At 54.1% G+C, this 12,810-nt stretch overlaps 4 protein-coding genes across 4 annotated transcripts; 2 read left to right on the top strand and 2 right to left on the bottom strand.

The window, feature by feature from the left end:
• Positions 1 to 327: 327 nt before the first annotated feature.
• On the top strand, positions 328 to 2,302 carry P168DRAFT_95428 (uncharacterized protein). Its single transcript, XM_024842238.1, has 5 exons — positions 328 to 384; positions 499 to 868; positions 918 to 1,182; positions 1,290 to 1,996; positions 2,071 to 2,302. Exons 2-4 carry the CDS (start codon positions 633 to 635, stop codon positions 1,983 to 1,985), a joined length of 1,197 nt encoding a protein of 398 aa, XP_024695992.1. The 5' UTR covers positions 328 to 384; positions 499 to 632; the 3' UTR covers positions 1,986 to 1,996; positions 2,071 to 2,302.
• Positions 2,282 to 5,233, bottom strand: P168DRAFT_309156 (tyrosinase family protein; the record flags this gene model as incomplete). Its single annotated transcript, XM_024839268.1, has 6 exons — positions 2,282 to 2,545; positions 2,653 to 2,935; positions 3,026 to 3,291; positions 3,360 to 3,522; positions 3,610 to 3,763; positions 5,206 to 5,233. The coding sequence occupies 6 exons, from the start codon at positions 5,231 to 5,233 to the stop codon at positions 2,282 to 2,284; spliced, it is 1,158 nt and encodes a 385-aa protein (XP_024695991.1).
• Positions 5,234 to 5,302: 69 nt separating this feature from the next.
• P168DRAFT_315906 (uncharacterized protein) lies at positions 5,303 to 6,969 on the top strand (the record flags this gene model as incomplete). The annotated part of the gene is made up of 7 exons (XM_024839945.1): positions 5,303 to 5,512; positions 5,565 to 5,796; positions 5,857 to 6,003; positions 6,052 to 6,169; positions 6,216 to 6,284; positions 6,358 to 6,384; positions 6,480 to 6,969. 7 exons carry the CDS (start codon positions 5,303 to 5,305, stop codon positions 6,967 to 6,969), a joined length of 1,293 nt encoding a protein of 430 aa, XP_024695990.1.
• Positions 6,970 to 7,153: 184 nt separating this feature from the next.
• Positions 7,154 to 12,396, bottom strand: P168DRAFT_264388 (acetyl-CoA synthetase-like protein). Its single transcript, XM_024834857.1, has 2 exons — positions 7,243 to 12,396; positions 7,154 to 7,190 (listed from the first exon to the last, which is right to left on the bottom strand). Exon 1 carries the CDS (start codon positions 12,277 to 12,279, stop codon positions 7,252 to 7,254), a length of 5,028 nt encoding a protein of 1,675 aa, XP_024695989.1. The 5' UTR covers positions 12,280 to 12,396; the 3' UTR covers positions 7,154 to 7,190; positions 7,243 to 7,251.
• Between the last annotated feature and the right edge of the window lie 414 nt (positions 12,397 to 12,810).

Below are 12,810 nucleotides of genomic sequence, written 5' to 3'. Positions count from 1 at the left end.
TTGGTGATTTCAAAATTGAGGTTCTCTAGACGTTATATAATTGACTGGCAGGACATCCAGTGGAAGAGCTTACCCCGTAACGACAACAAGTGTGTCGGTGGGGTCAATTCCAAGAATCTCGTAATGATACTCTAGATGTATAGATATACAGAGGAGAAACTCCGACTCGGAATCTTCCCGAGGGCCCGCGCTAGTCCAGGTTGGGAAAGTACCCATGTGACAGTCAGCTGACAGTGAGTCACTGGCATATCATGTGATGGTCTGTCATGTGACTGGGAGGGGCATCGCTGATCGATAAGATAGACAGAAGCGGAGCAAAGCGTCATGGCGAGATGTCCATTGCAGCCAGGAACCGGTTCATCTCTAGCCAAAAGGAAGATATCTGTAGGTTGCCCGTATTTCCCCTTCCTTAATCGGGGCTAATTCCGCTCCCGGACCCGGATCTGGACGGATTTCTTCCCCCGCATCATCCGACTGGACTGACCTTTGTATCTACAGATTGCTTCGTTCGATACAAAACCATGGACTCGCCGGGTTGACTTCATTATTCTCGGGCTCTTTGATTTCATTGTCGTTTGTGGTTTTTTATAATCGTCTCTAGCGCACTGTGACCGCGTCCCTACGTCGAAAAAATGGTCGTATTTGTGGATTTAGAGAACGATGGGCTCGACCAGAACCACTTCGTGGAGAACCCACACGCCCTATCCCATCCATTCCCTGGGCCCACAAAGCCAGCAATGCGCTACGCCTACTCCACCTCTGTAGCAGAGCATGCGGATCGGACACCCGAATCTCCAGAGTCCCGGGCTATGGCAGACCAACCGGATCTGAACCAGAGCCGCTTTGCAGCTGCTCTCAGCTGCTATCCGTACGCATACGAATGTATAGGCTCAATTGACTTACTGACTCGACATCAGGATTGTCAAGGAGATTGCCCGCGCGGTGGACTTGAATACCATGCACGCGCTCTCCCGGACATGCCGTCGATTTCACGCGAATCTGGGCCCGTACCGCCAACAGCTGTCCAAGATAACTCTGCGCTGCGAAAGCGAACGCGTGGAGACGACATTGGACGCTGAACCCCTGGTGAGAGTGGTGGGCAGTTCGGCCAAAGTCAGACGCGGCAAGTGTGCTCGGGATATGGTGGCCGAGTGTCGAAAGTGCTCGAAGGTCGTTTGTCGGGTGTGTTGTCAACTCCCCTTTTTGCTCTGGTCTTGCGTCTGTCGCCCACTCTTCTATGAATATGAGGACACCGAGACAGCCCCTGTTGGAAAGTTCTGACAAACTAGAACTGCGTGGCCAAACCGGCCACGAACATCATGCTCAAAAGCCGCATCCGGCGTCTCTGCACGACCTGTCTCACGGCTCCGCTATCGCAACTTCAACCACTGGCCTCCTCATGTTCTACCCAATCAGCCGTCCGGCGCAACATCTGCACCTGCAAAGTCTCCATATGGCTCTGCCAACCATGCGGCCAGCGGCTGAGCAGCGACGATCTCGTCCACCGGCAAATGTGGAGCTGGCGCATCAGGTCTTGCGTCAGCGGGAACTGGCAAAGGCTGAGGTGCTGGCGAGGCAAACACTGCCTGGCGGCTCAGGACGTCGAACTGGTGATGGGGTGCGATTCACACGACTCGCTCACCGGCGGTGTCGATTCATTCCACGGTCGAAACGATGCGGAGTCGCCTGACGAGGAATCGTGGGAGGACTTCCGGCAGGACACCGCCGGGATCCGCTTTCGCCTTTTGGGGTCTTACGGCGAGGAAGGGGTGGAGGACCTCCTGCGGCACATCTTTGAGCACGGCGGACCCATCGAGCACACAGTGAGGAAGCACATAACGGTGGGGGCATACACCGAGGATCACGAGGATGAGCGCCGAACGGGCGAATATCTCACGCGGGAGGAGGCAGGTCTGGACCGCGCATGGTGCAACTGGTGCTCGCGGGTGACTCCATCACAGCATGACTTGGATGTTCTACAGTAACCTTGGACTCAGTATAGTATAGTAACTCACTTCTGCAGAGTACTATAACAACCTTGCCTAATTTATTGTCGCACTGAATATATAGGGTTTCTTGCGAAGGCCAAACATATCATTATATTTTCTATGGCCGAGTGATGATTCCTTCTCTTTTAACGCAACAAACCTATACATACAGACATCTATCAACTAACCAACCCAACAATAACACACCAATATTATTAATTCAACTAATTATTATATTGCACAATACCCACCCACCCACACCATCCCATATCTACAAGCAAAGCAAAGTAGGCTCACAGATAAACATAACAAAACGGCCCAGCAGCTGTATCCGACAACTCGCGAATCGTCTTCGGCGCAGCCAACATACTCGACAGATCGATGGGATAGTCGAGCGTCACATTCGGCGCGTCAACGCCAATTCCAGGCATGATGGACGGACCAGCAGCGACGAACGTCCGCTTCGACGGGTCCAGATTCTGCCATGTCCAGAAGGCGCGGTCGATGGCTGCGTGGTGGAGGAAGAAGGCGGGGTCGCCGGGGGAGACGGCGAAGTCCTATTCTTCTTGTCAGTCATTCATTCCTCTATTCATTCCTTACGTATGCCAATGAAGCACAAAGCAGGAGAAAACCAAAGGAAAAATAGCAGTAGGAAAAGACTTACACCACCAGGATCCCCCCCAATCGTATAATGCCCTCCGGAATGAATACCCAGATAGCCCTTGGGAAAGTCGCCCTGCATACGGTCCTGGAATTGCCCGATAGTAGGATAATTCTTAATCAGGTCGATGACATGCTCGGTCGCGGTCCATCTGGAGGCGTCCGTGGAGATATCACGACGCAGACAGCGCGGGTTGTAGCCCAGGCCGTGGGTGGGGTCGTCCTGCGGGGGTTCCAGGCCGGGGATTTTCAGGCTGGGGAGGACGGGGCCGAGGTTGACTTTCCAGCTTGATTATAGTCAGTTTTCGTTCTATCTTTCTATTCAAGATGTGTGTGGGGGGAGGGGGGGATGATAAGGAAGGTGGGGGGAGGGGTACTTCTTAAACGGCCCAGAGGTAATACAACCACCTCCCTTCCCAGGCTTCAGGATAATACCCGGGGCCGCCTCGGGACCCTCATGCTCGACGAAGGACCCATCGCCAGACATGCTGTACTCGGAGCCATCAAACATGGGAGAAGAAAGAGGGTCGGCGGCGTATTTGTTCCAGGCGTAGTAGGGTTGAGCCCCTTTGTAGCCGCACTCGTTACGCAGGGCTTGCTCGTAGGCCCAGGTGAAGTAGCGGTGCCAGGTGAGGAAAGAGCCCTTGATTTCCAGAATTAGTTCTACTCAAGCTCGTGTCCCGGAATTATGGAGGGGAGGGGGGGGAATACGGTGGCATGGATATAGATCGTCTGGTTGATATGCACGGCGACAAAGTCGTCGTAGCGATTGCGCGCGCCGGGGGCGAACGAGGGGTCGGATTTGGACGGCTTCGAGTGGAGACAGTTGACGGCGGAGATGTAGTCTTTTCGTTCGCGCTTGGATAGGGATCCCCTGTTTGTGTCTCAGTCAACTTATGGCTCTTTTGTTATATCCTTGATTACTGATCTGGTTGATTGAAGATAGAACCAGATAACATACCACTCGCGACGAACCGACACCGTCTTCGGGTTACAGGAGCCATGCCCCTTGTGAGACGAATGATACTGCGCTTGATTGTGAAGTGCTTTCCCAGCCAGCGCGTCCCAGGGATCAGTGGGCGAGGCAGATGCTGGCGAAAAGGCCAGCAGAGCTGCTGTTGCTACTAGATGCCAGCGCATTTCTTTCCTTGGAGATAGACCTGGAGATCTTCACTGGAGAGGAGAAAATCACATCGCAAAAAGATAAGAACAGCAGGGATCGCGAGTTAAATATTGCATGCTCAAGAGTCGTGTCTCAAGCTTGTTCATCCATTAGGCTGGCGCAGGCAGCTAATCTCCTACTAGTGTCGACGGTGCCATGTTGGCCGTCGGTTAGGGCTCGATCGGATGTAACTCCGCCGGTCTATCCTGAATGCGATTGTCGATGTCTCACCAGTGGAAAGACGGGTGATTTTATCCACTTATTGGGCTGGGTAGTATTTAAGCCAGTCATTAGGCTGGATTGTTCTTAGGCCACTTATTAGACCGGATTATATCTAGGACTAAATAGGAGATTAGCCAAGTTGCTCGGATAAAAGCGTGTGGGGACTGGGGTCTATTAGAAAGACTCCTCACTGTTTAACCACTATGTCGCTATCCAATAATTGGGGCTATAGCTGTCAGTGCTTATAGGTAGGTATAATTCAGATCATCAATTGAATCAAATAATCAGCGGAGAATTTCCTTTGACAGACGCCACTCCACCCCGCTGGACAGACAATCCCCATGTTGGGTCGCCACCCGCACAATAGATTGATGTCTTACACCCCTGTCAGCATATAGATTAACTGGCAAATTGCGAGGACAGTCAGCAGGGAGGAAGACAATTCCCATCCTCCTTAAAATCTCGAGTGATTGACCCTTTGTCTGTTTACCCCACTGGAGTCAGGTACAGACCCGTCGTTCGTGTCTGATCGTCGATCGACCAGAGCACGAGTGAATGTCCGATCCAACATTACGAGACTCATATTCTGAGTTGGGTTGATTGACCGGAGATCGTCCCTCTTTAGTCGAGAATCGCGCTGACAGGGGACATATGAGTCCACCAGTTATAGCTCAACTTCCCAGACTTAGGGCCAAATCTTAGTATGATCCACTCGATATCGAACCCTAATTGACCTCCTGGAATCAGCCAACTCCACCTTTTCGATGCATACATTGAATAGAAAAAGCAACAACAGACCAAACGAGTCATGCAAGTTACAATCCAATGACACGCGCTTTTGTATCCACTTCGAAGAGACAAAAAGATAAGCTGCCTCTCGTCCCCGTCAATAGTGCATGGCCACTGTAACATCGGCTTCGTATGCGGAGTCTGTTTCAGACTCCATGGCTTGCATACATCCCAGTCTAGTGGGCGCCTCCGAGGAACTCCGTAGGACAATGGGTCCCCGAAGGTTTGGCTATGGCGTGGGGCTGCAGAGCTGGATGGGATGGTTTAATCAAGTGAAATGAAGCCTCTTCGCCTAGTCATCGAATGTATATTATTCTTCGCCTAATTTTGGGGGCGGTTGTATTATGCCGTCGGACAGATGATTGTAAATCCGTTTGTATTTACTCTCTGCTTTGAGTATTATAAGTCTCATTCCCTGCTTTCCACCATATGGTTTACCTTGTCGACGCCTCCACCGCCGAAAGCCCAATGACCCGCTGATATGGCGACAGAAGAGTCGCCTCTGCAATTGGTGACGAGGCAGACCAAATTCCCCCTCGAGACCACCGGCGACACCAGAGCACCTCATATCCTCGCCATCGTCGGCTTCCTCACCGGTCTGTCGGCCCTCCTCATCGTGCTCCGTGGCTACGTGCGCCTGTACATCCTCCGCAGATTCGACATTGAAGATGGAGTCATTATCGCAGCCCTAGTAAGCTCTTTTTCTCTTTGTCTAATAGCAACATCCCTCACCATCAACACAGTTATGCGCCTTTGGAGTCCTCGCGTGTTTCGTCGGTGAATCGTTCCACGGCCTAGGCCACTACAGCGATGACATCGCCATGGCGGATTTTGGGGTCCTGAACGAGTGGATGTTCTACCACGCTATTGTGATCGTGCTGGGCATCAGCCTCGTCAAGGTCTCGCTAGGGTTCTTCCTGCTGCGATTTGCGGCGAGGAAACGCGCTCTACGGTGGTTTATTATTGGGTGTTTGAGTAAGTCTATCTTAGTTCCCTCTAACCTACATAAATGATATTGAATATCTAACTAAACAGTCTTCCTCGTCCTCTTCACCATTGCCTGCATCTTAACCCTCGTCCTCCAATGCTTCCCCATACAAGCAGCGTGGAACTTCGCCCTGCGCAGAACAGCCAAGTGCTACTCGACAAAGACGTATCTGGCCATTGCGGAGTTTAACAGTGGTATGAATGTCTAATCTGTGTGTCTGGGAGTGTTCACTAACTAGATAGCCATCAACATTGCGACGGATGTCGTCTTCGCCACGCTGCCGGTGTTTATGTTCTACAATATACAGGTCAACCGGTGGACCAAGATCTCCCTCATGGGTATTCTGAGTTTGGGATATTTGTACGTGTCTTGCAGTCGGTTGACTTTTAGACACTAACTCGTACAGTGCCTGCGCCGCCGCTATCGTCAAAGCTGTTCTTCAGAGTCGAATCTTTAAAGAGCCTGATTCTTTCCGGTATGTCCACTATCAATACATATATAAAATTATATCCCGTTAAGAACATCCTCAATACTAATTTAAGTGATAGCGAATGCAACTACCTCATCTGGAACTGGTGTGTTAATATTTCCCCCCACCTTTGCCCTTTCACTATTTCATACGTACACATATATATCACGCGCTTTAAAGGATCAAACTAATAACCCCCAGCGCCGAACTCAACATCGGCATAGTAGCAGCCTCCTTCCCAACCATCAAACCACTCATGAAACGCGTCCTCGGCTCTACCCTCAACCTCACCGGCGGCGCCAGCGGCAGCCGCTACGGAAAACGCTCCGCCACAATCAGCAGCAGCCAGCCCCTGCACTCGCTGAAACGCAGCCGCGCCGACCACGACTACCACGAGCACCTCGTCGACGATATGCAGATGCAAAATAACATCATTAATAACAATGACAACAATAACTACTCTGTGCGCGTGGCGAGCGACCAGGATAAGGGGGCGAGTGGGAGTGCTTACTCGCTAGACGGCAGTGAGGAGGGTTTGGATCCGAGGCCGCGGCCGCGGCCGGATCCTCACTCTTATCATTACCGCCACCAGTTCCCGGCGAGGAGTGAGATTTTGCGCACGACGGAGGTGATTGTGCAGAGAGAGGATAGTCCGGATTGGGATCGGGATGGGAATGTGGGGAGGATTTGAGGGTTTTTATGGATGTTAAAACACTTCTTATATCGTTTGTTCTAACTCCCCCTTGTTTAACAAAAAGAAAATGATTTATGTGACACTGTTATACAGAGGTTGGCTTTATTATTCCCTGGTCAGGTCTTTGCATTCATATCCGCTCTACTCTCATTATTCAGGTCTTGATCTGACTTGTTATGTAAATTGATATACCTAAAATCTAACGGATTGAGCCGTGTCTATGTTTCTTTCTTAGTATATAAATTGAAATAGGAGATTACCGGCTTCTACCTTTGTGTCTCAAGCCAACCGACTATCAATCATAGCAGCAAGGTCCGACAGAACAGGGCTCTTGAAAAGATCAACCACACTCAAATTCCACTGCTCACCGCGCATCATACGGACCAAGCGCATCGCACTGATAGAGTTACCCCCAAGACGCAGGAAGTCGTCATCAGCCGCAATAGCCTGCGGGTCAACCTGCAGAACAGCCGCCCACATCGACTGCAGTCGTTGCTCGGTGGGCGTGGCTGGAGTACGGCGATCCCCTCGAGACGGCTGGAGCTCAGCGAGCTGCCCGAGCGTCCAGCGGGAGCCGATCTCACGGAGCCGTCGCCGGTCTGTCTTCCCGGTTACCGTACGGGGGATTTGGTCGACTGGGAGGAAGACCGTGGGGACCATATACGGGGGCAGGAAGCGGGCAATCTGATCGGTGACGCCCGCTGTGAGTCGGGCGAGAGAGTCGCGCACCTCCGGAGGGTTCTGGCTGTCGACGTCGATGGTGATAAAGGCTGCTAGGATGGGCGAGTCAGACCCCTGGGGGACGATGAGGTCAGCGGCGACGGTGTTTGTCGCCATCGTTTGTCGGAGATGATGCTCTACTTCTCCCAGTTCTAGACGCTGGCCGCGCAGCTTGACCTGCGCGTCTTTGCGCCCCAGGAGCCTCATCTGGCCGTCGCTGCGGAGGATGGCCTGGTCCCCTGTTACGTAGAAGCGCGATTCCTTGGCGATGGGGAGACCCAGAGCTTTTCGCCATGGAGGGGGTGCGATAAAGGTCGCGGTGGTCTTGTCGGGATTCCCAATATATGCGCGTCCGACGACTGGTCCCTCCACCACGATGTCCCCCGGTGCTCCCACGGGGGCCAGTTGAGTCCCGTCGTCCGTCACGATCCAGCATCGGGCAGTGATACCGTGGCCAATGTCTCCCGGGTGGGAGTGGGCATTCAGCTGCTCCGACGCGACGAGGCAAATCTCGGCGCAGCCCCATGTCTGGCGCAGGTGGACTCGGTCCGACCAGGCCTGAATCTGATTGGGGTGGATGGGCTCCCCACCCACACAGAGGGTCTTGAGTGAGGGGACTACATTGGGCGAAATGGTGGACAACACAGTGGCTGTCATGAACGACCAGGTGGCCTCCGACTCGCGGATGCACCGGCCCACATCCTCGCGTCGTTGCTGGTCGGAAGGAATGCAGACACACCCTCCTTGGAGGAGGGGAAACAAATGTTCGAAGAATGAGGCTGCGAAGCTGTAAGAGCTGAATTGGAATAACCGGGTGGTGGCGTCGATGCCTAGCACTGGGGCATGATGCAGCGCCGATGTGACGTACGATCGATGTTCGACCACGCACGCCTTTGGGTCACCAGTACTGCCCGATGTCGACAGAACGAGAGCAGCTGATGAGGGGGAGGCTCGCGAAGTCAGGGTATCGTGAGATACGGCAGGTAGCCCCGACACCAAGTCGCCGTTGACAACCAGGAATGTGAGACCCAGCTGCTCTCCTGGAGGAGAGATCGTTGAGGAGCCCAGCACCAGGCTGGCATCTACCTTTCGACAGAGAAAGCGGCGCCGGTCTATCGGAAAGGTGGGATCGAGCAGAAGAAACGCCCCGCCAGCTTTCAAGACTGCCAGCATCGCCACGGGCATCCACATGGATTTATCGAAGCACAGCGGGACCACAACCTCACGGGCCACGCCCAGTTCCACAAGCCGATGGGCGAGCCGTGTCGCCATTTCATCCAGTTCTCCGTATGTCATATGGCCGTCCCAGGCACACAGAGCCGGGGCGTCGGGACGCTGCTGAGCCTGTTCTGTAATCATATCGTGGAGGCAGCGGTCGACCATCGGCGGTGAGCTGTCGATGGCCCAGCCACAGACATCGTCAATATCTAAGTCGCTGGCAGCACTTAGATATTTCACAGGTACAATCTCCGTGCTACGCTGTGCCAGCTGTCGAACCAGGGCGCCAAGCTGCTGGGAGATTCGTCGGGCCTGCGAGCGGTCTATTACCTGCCGGTCAAAGCTGACCCGCACCAAGACGCCGTCGGTCTGCAAGCGACATTCAAGCATCAACGCGCACGGGCTGAATGCGTGGAGACCCGCAACATCAACCTGGTCTAGCTGGTTGATGGAGGTTTCATTGAAAAGAGAGGCTCCCGGAATCTCAGCCGGTGACGGAGGTTGCACTACCAACAAGGTTTGAAAATCGGGCATCGGCCCCCCTGCATGACGCACGATCTCTCGAATGCGCGCCAGTCCAGTCTGCTCGAACCGAGTAGTTTCCACTCCCTGTCGCTGCACTTCGTGAAGAAAGGCACCCACGGGGCTGTCCCATGAAAGCCGTACCTGAACGGGTACCGTAGCGATAGTCGGACCAGCCAATTCCGCCACTCCCGGTAGAGGCGCTTGTCTCCCAGAGACCGTAACACCAAATATTACATCGGGATTAGCCGTATATCGTGCCGAAAGGATTGCCCACGCGGCACGAATCACCGTTGATGCCGTGATCTCCCGGCGCGGCCACTGGATTCCACTCTCACGGTGTTCCAACGTGTCGTTGGCCAGAGGCTGGTAGCTAGGAGTGGGGAGAGAGGGAAAGCTCGCGGCTTGGGAGTCGATAAACTGATCCCGCCAGAAAGTGTTGGCCGTCCCTATAGCACTCTTGGTATACTCGACGAACCGGTTGAAAGGTGACATGGACCCGAGAGCCTCCCCGCGGTACTGGCGTTCGACCTGCCGGATAACCTGCAACATCGATACCGCATCATACAGGGCGTGGTGAATTGTCCAGATGCACTGACACTTGCCCCCAAGGCTTTTGGCGTCAATCAAAGCCAATCGCATCAACGGCTGACCCAGACCCATGGATGACTTTTCATCCTTATCTAGGTAAGATTCTAGGGCGGCCTGGGTCTGCCATTGAGGTTTTTCTGCCAATACCACCTGGACCAGCCCCTGGGAGGGAAGGTCGACAATGCGAGTGCGTAGGATGGGCATGGCGTCAATAACAGTATCCCACGATCGCTTGAATCGCTCTAACACAACGTCGCCGTGGAGTTCCAGAACCTTCTGACTGACGTTGGCCGCTGTTTGTTTGGCGGTCATGGCAATCAAGCCTTCCTGCAGTGGGGTACAGGGTAGAATGTCCTCGACACCGGCAGCTGCGACGTCACAATCCACGGCAACCTGCCGTCGCAGCGTTTCAAGATCACAACCCGGCTTCAGGAGAGCAAACGCAGGAATATCCCGCTCGGGAGTGGTGCTCCATTGCGCACTCTGCGCCATGTCCTCGAGCCGGGGCGCTTTGAAAATGTCTTCCACCGCCAGAGTAATGCTCTCCTCGCGTGCGGCGGTCACCAGCTGCATCGCACTCAGCGAGTCACCCCCTAGGCGGAGGAAATTGTCGGTCAATGTGATTGGACCAATATGCAAGATCCGAGACCATAGGCGCTGCAACTGTCGTTCCATATCAGTCTGGGGCATTCGCTGCGGCTGGTTCCCGGACCCTGGCTTTGATACTTGGTCCCGCAACAGCCTAGTGGCTATCTCTCTGAGACTGCGTCGATCGAGCTTGCCGGAGGCGGTGGTTGGGATCCGGTCGATTGGAAGAATGGCGCTAGGCACCATGTGTGCTGGTAATCTCTCGCGAAGGAATCGGTCCAGTGCTAGTGCGTCTGTCGAACATGCCAGACATGCTAATAGGACGAGGGAGGGAGCCAGGCTATCCCTTCGCCGAATAACCTCTGCAGCTGCTGAGGGACCTTTACCACAGGTCATATTGGAAAGACACTGACGAGCGTGAGCTTCGACCTCGCCTAGCTCCACCCGCTGACCGCGGATCTTGATCTGGGTATCTCGACGCCCAAGGAAGATCAGTTTTCCATCAGATCGTTGCCGCACGAGATCCCCCGTTTTATAGAGGCGTGAGGCTTCACGCTGCAGCAGCCCATCCAACCAGGGAGGTTGCGATAGGAACGCCTTGCTTGTCTGGGTGTCGTTGTGGAGGTATCCCCGTCCTACACTTGGGCTTTCGATCACCAGCTCTCCAACGGCTCCAATTGGCACGAGACGACTGTGGTCGTCTGGATTGACCACCCATAAGGAAGACCCAACCCCGGTTCCAATTACCCGGTGGTCGATTGATGATCCAGCTACCTCCATAGTTGCGCTGACACCAGCACATTCTCCTGGGCCATAAGCGTTGAGCAACCGCACGCGCGAAGCCCAGGCTGCCGGCTGAGATGGCGTCATGGGTTCACCAGCCAGAACCAGGTGACGCACACAGGGGACACGGTCTGGATTGATTAGGTCGGCTGTGGAAGGAGTCAGACTCATCCAATTTACCTCGTGATGTACGATGAATTCTTCAAGACGGTTAGACCGCTGCGACTCACTAGGCACGCAGAGACTCCCCCCGTGCATGAGTGTGAACAAGATGTCGCGATAGCTGACACTGTAGGCGAAGTGTGCAAATTGCAAGACTCGAGACTGTTCGTCCAGCCCCAGCACTGGTGCGTTGGATATGGCAGCGGCGCAGAAGGCACCATGGTCGATAGTCACGGCCTTGGGGGTGCCCGTGGAACCTGATGTAAAAAGCACGCAGGCTGTGTCCTGGCCACTGACCCTTACTCCGGATCCATTTGCTGGCTGCGTGTTGACTTCTTCCGCCTCGCTTGACACGCAAATTACATCAAGATTCAACTCCTTCCCAATAGAGACCAAGTCGGGTGAGGTGAGCACAATACCAGTCTGCAGTTGGGTACACATCCCCTTAAGTCGGGAGATAGGGTCGTTAGGACTTAAGAACACAAAGGCGCAGCCAGCTTTCAGAACTCCTAACAGGGCAACAACCGCCCATTTGGACTTTTCGAACAGCAGGGGTATCATCTGGCCGGTCCCTGTCCGCGCCACCAAAAGCCCCGCCAGGTGCGTTGCAAGGCCTTCAAGCTCAGAGTAGGTCCACTCGCCGTCCCAGGCACTCACAGCCTGCCTATGGGGTTGGCGTTCGCATTGTGCCTGAATGGCCTCATGCACGGTACGGTCCGGCATGCCCGGTGGTAGTGGGTTCCAATTTCGGATCTGTTCTAGATGGGTAGAGCTGCAGCGATTCAGGTCCGCCAGCCTCCTGTGGCCGTCGTTGGAGATCTGTTCGAGCAGATGGCGAAGGGTGTGGGCCACGTTGGCGGCCTCGTCGGGCCCCCAAATAGAGGTACTGTACTCCAAAGTGGCTTGAAGCGGTTCGTCTGTGGAAGCTGTTGGTGAGTGGATGCGCACGAGCACCTACGAAGTTCGAAAATTTAGCGGCCATATTGCAATAACACCAAGGAACTTTTATCATACCTCTAGATCGACTCCGTCCAGGTCGGGCTCTCGTCCCCCGAGGCCAATGGAAGAACCGACGGAGATGGCAGTGTTGAATGACTCGATGTATTTAGTAACTGCCCCCCAGGCTACACCATCAAAAATCTGGAATACAGATTGATCTGGCGGCAGATGCACACGGCGGGCGAACGGCCGGGCCGTCTGTTTGCAGAGCTGCCCATGTTCTGTAGGCGACGGGATGTATCCGAACACCACTCG

The sequence above is a fragment of the Aspergillus campestris genome, assembly GCF_002847485.1.
Source record: "Aspergillus campestris IBT 28561 chromosome Unknown P168scaffold_2, whole genome shotgun sequence".
NCBI lineage: Eukaryota > Fungi > Ascomycota > Eurotiomycetes > Eurotiales > Aspergillaceae > Aspergillus > Aspergillus campestris.
The sequence above is the reverse complement of the archived record's forward strand: the minus strand, read 5'-3'. Positions and strand labels throughout refer to the sequence as shown.

Coding starts and splice junctions, on each gene's coding strand:
- P168DRAFT_95428 (XM_024842238.1), top strand. CDS start 633: ATGGTCGTATTTGTGGATTTAGAGAACGATGGGCTCGACCAGAACCAC. Junction 869..917: donor GCTGCTCTCAGCTGCTATCC/GTACGCATACGA, acceptor ACTCGACATCAG/GATTGTCAAGGAGATTGCCC. Junction 1,183..1,289: donor GCTCGAAGGTCGTTTGTCGG/GTGTGTTGTCAA, acceptor CTGACAAACTAG/AACTGCGTGGCCAAACCGGC.
- P168DRAFT_264388 (XM_024834857.1), bottom strand. CDS start 12,279: ATGCCGGACCGTACCGTGCATGAGGCCATTCAGGCACAATGCGAACGC.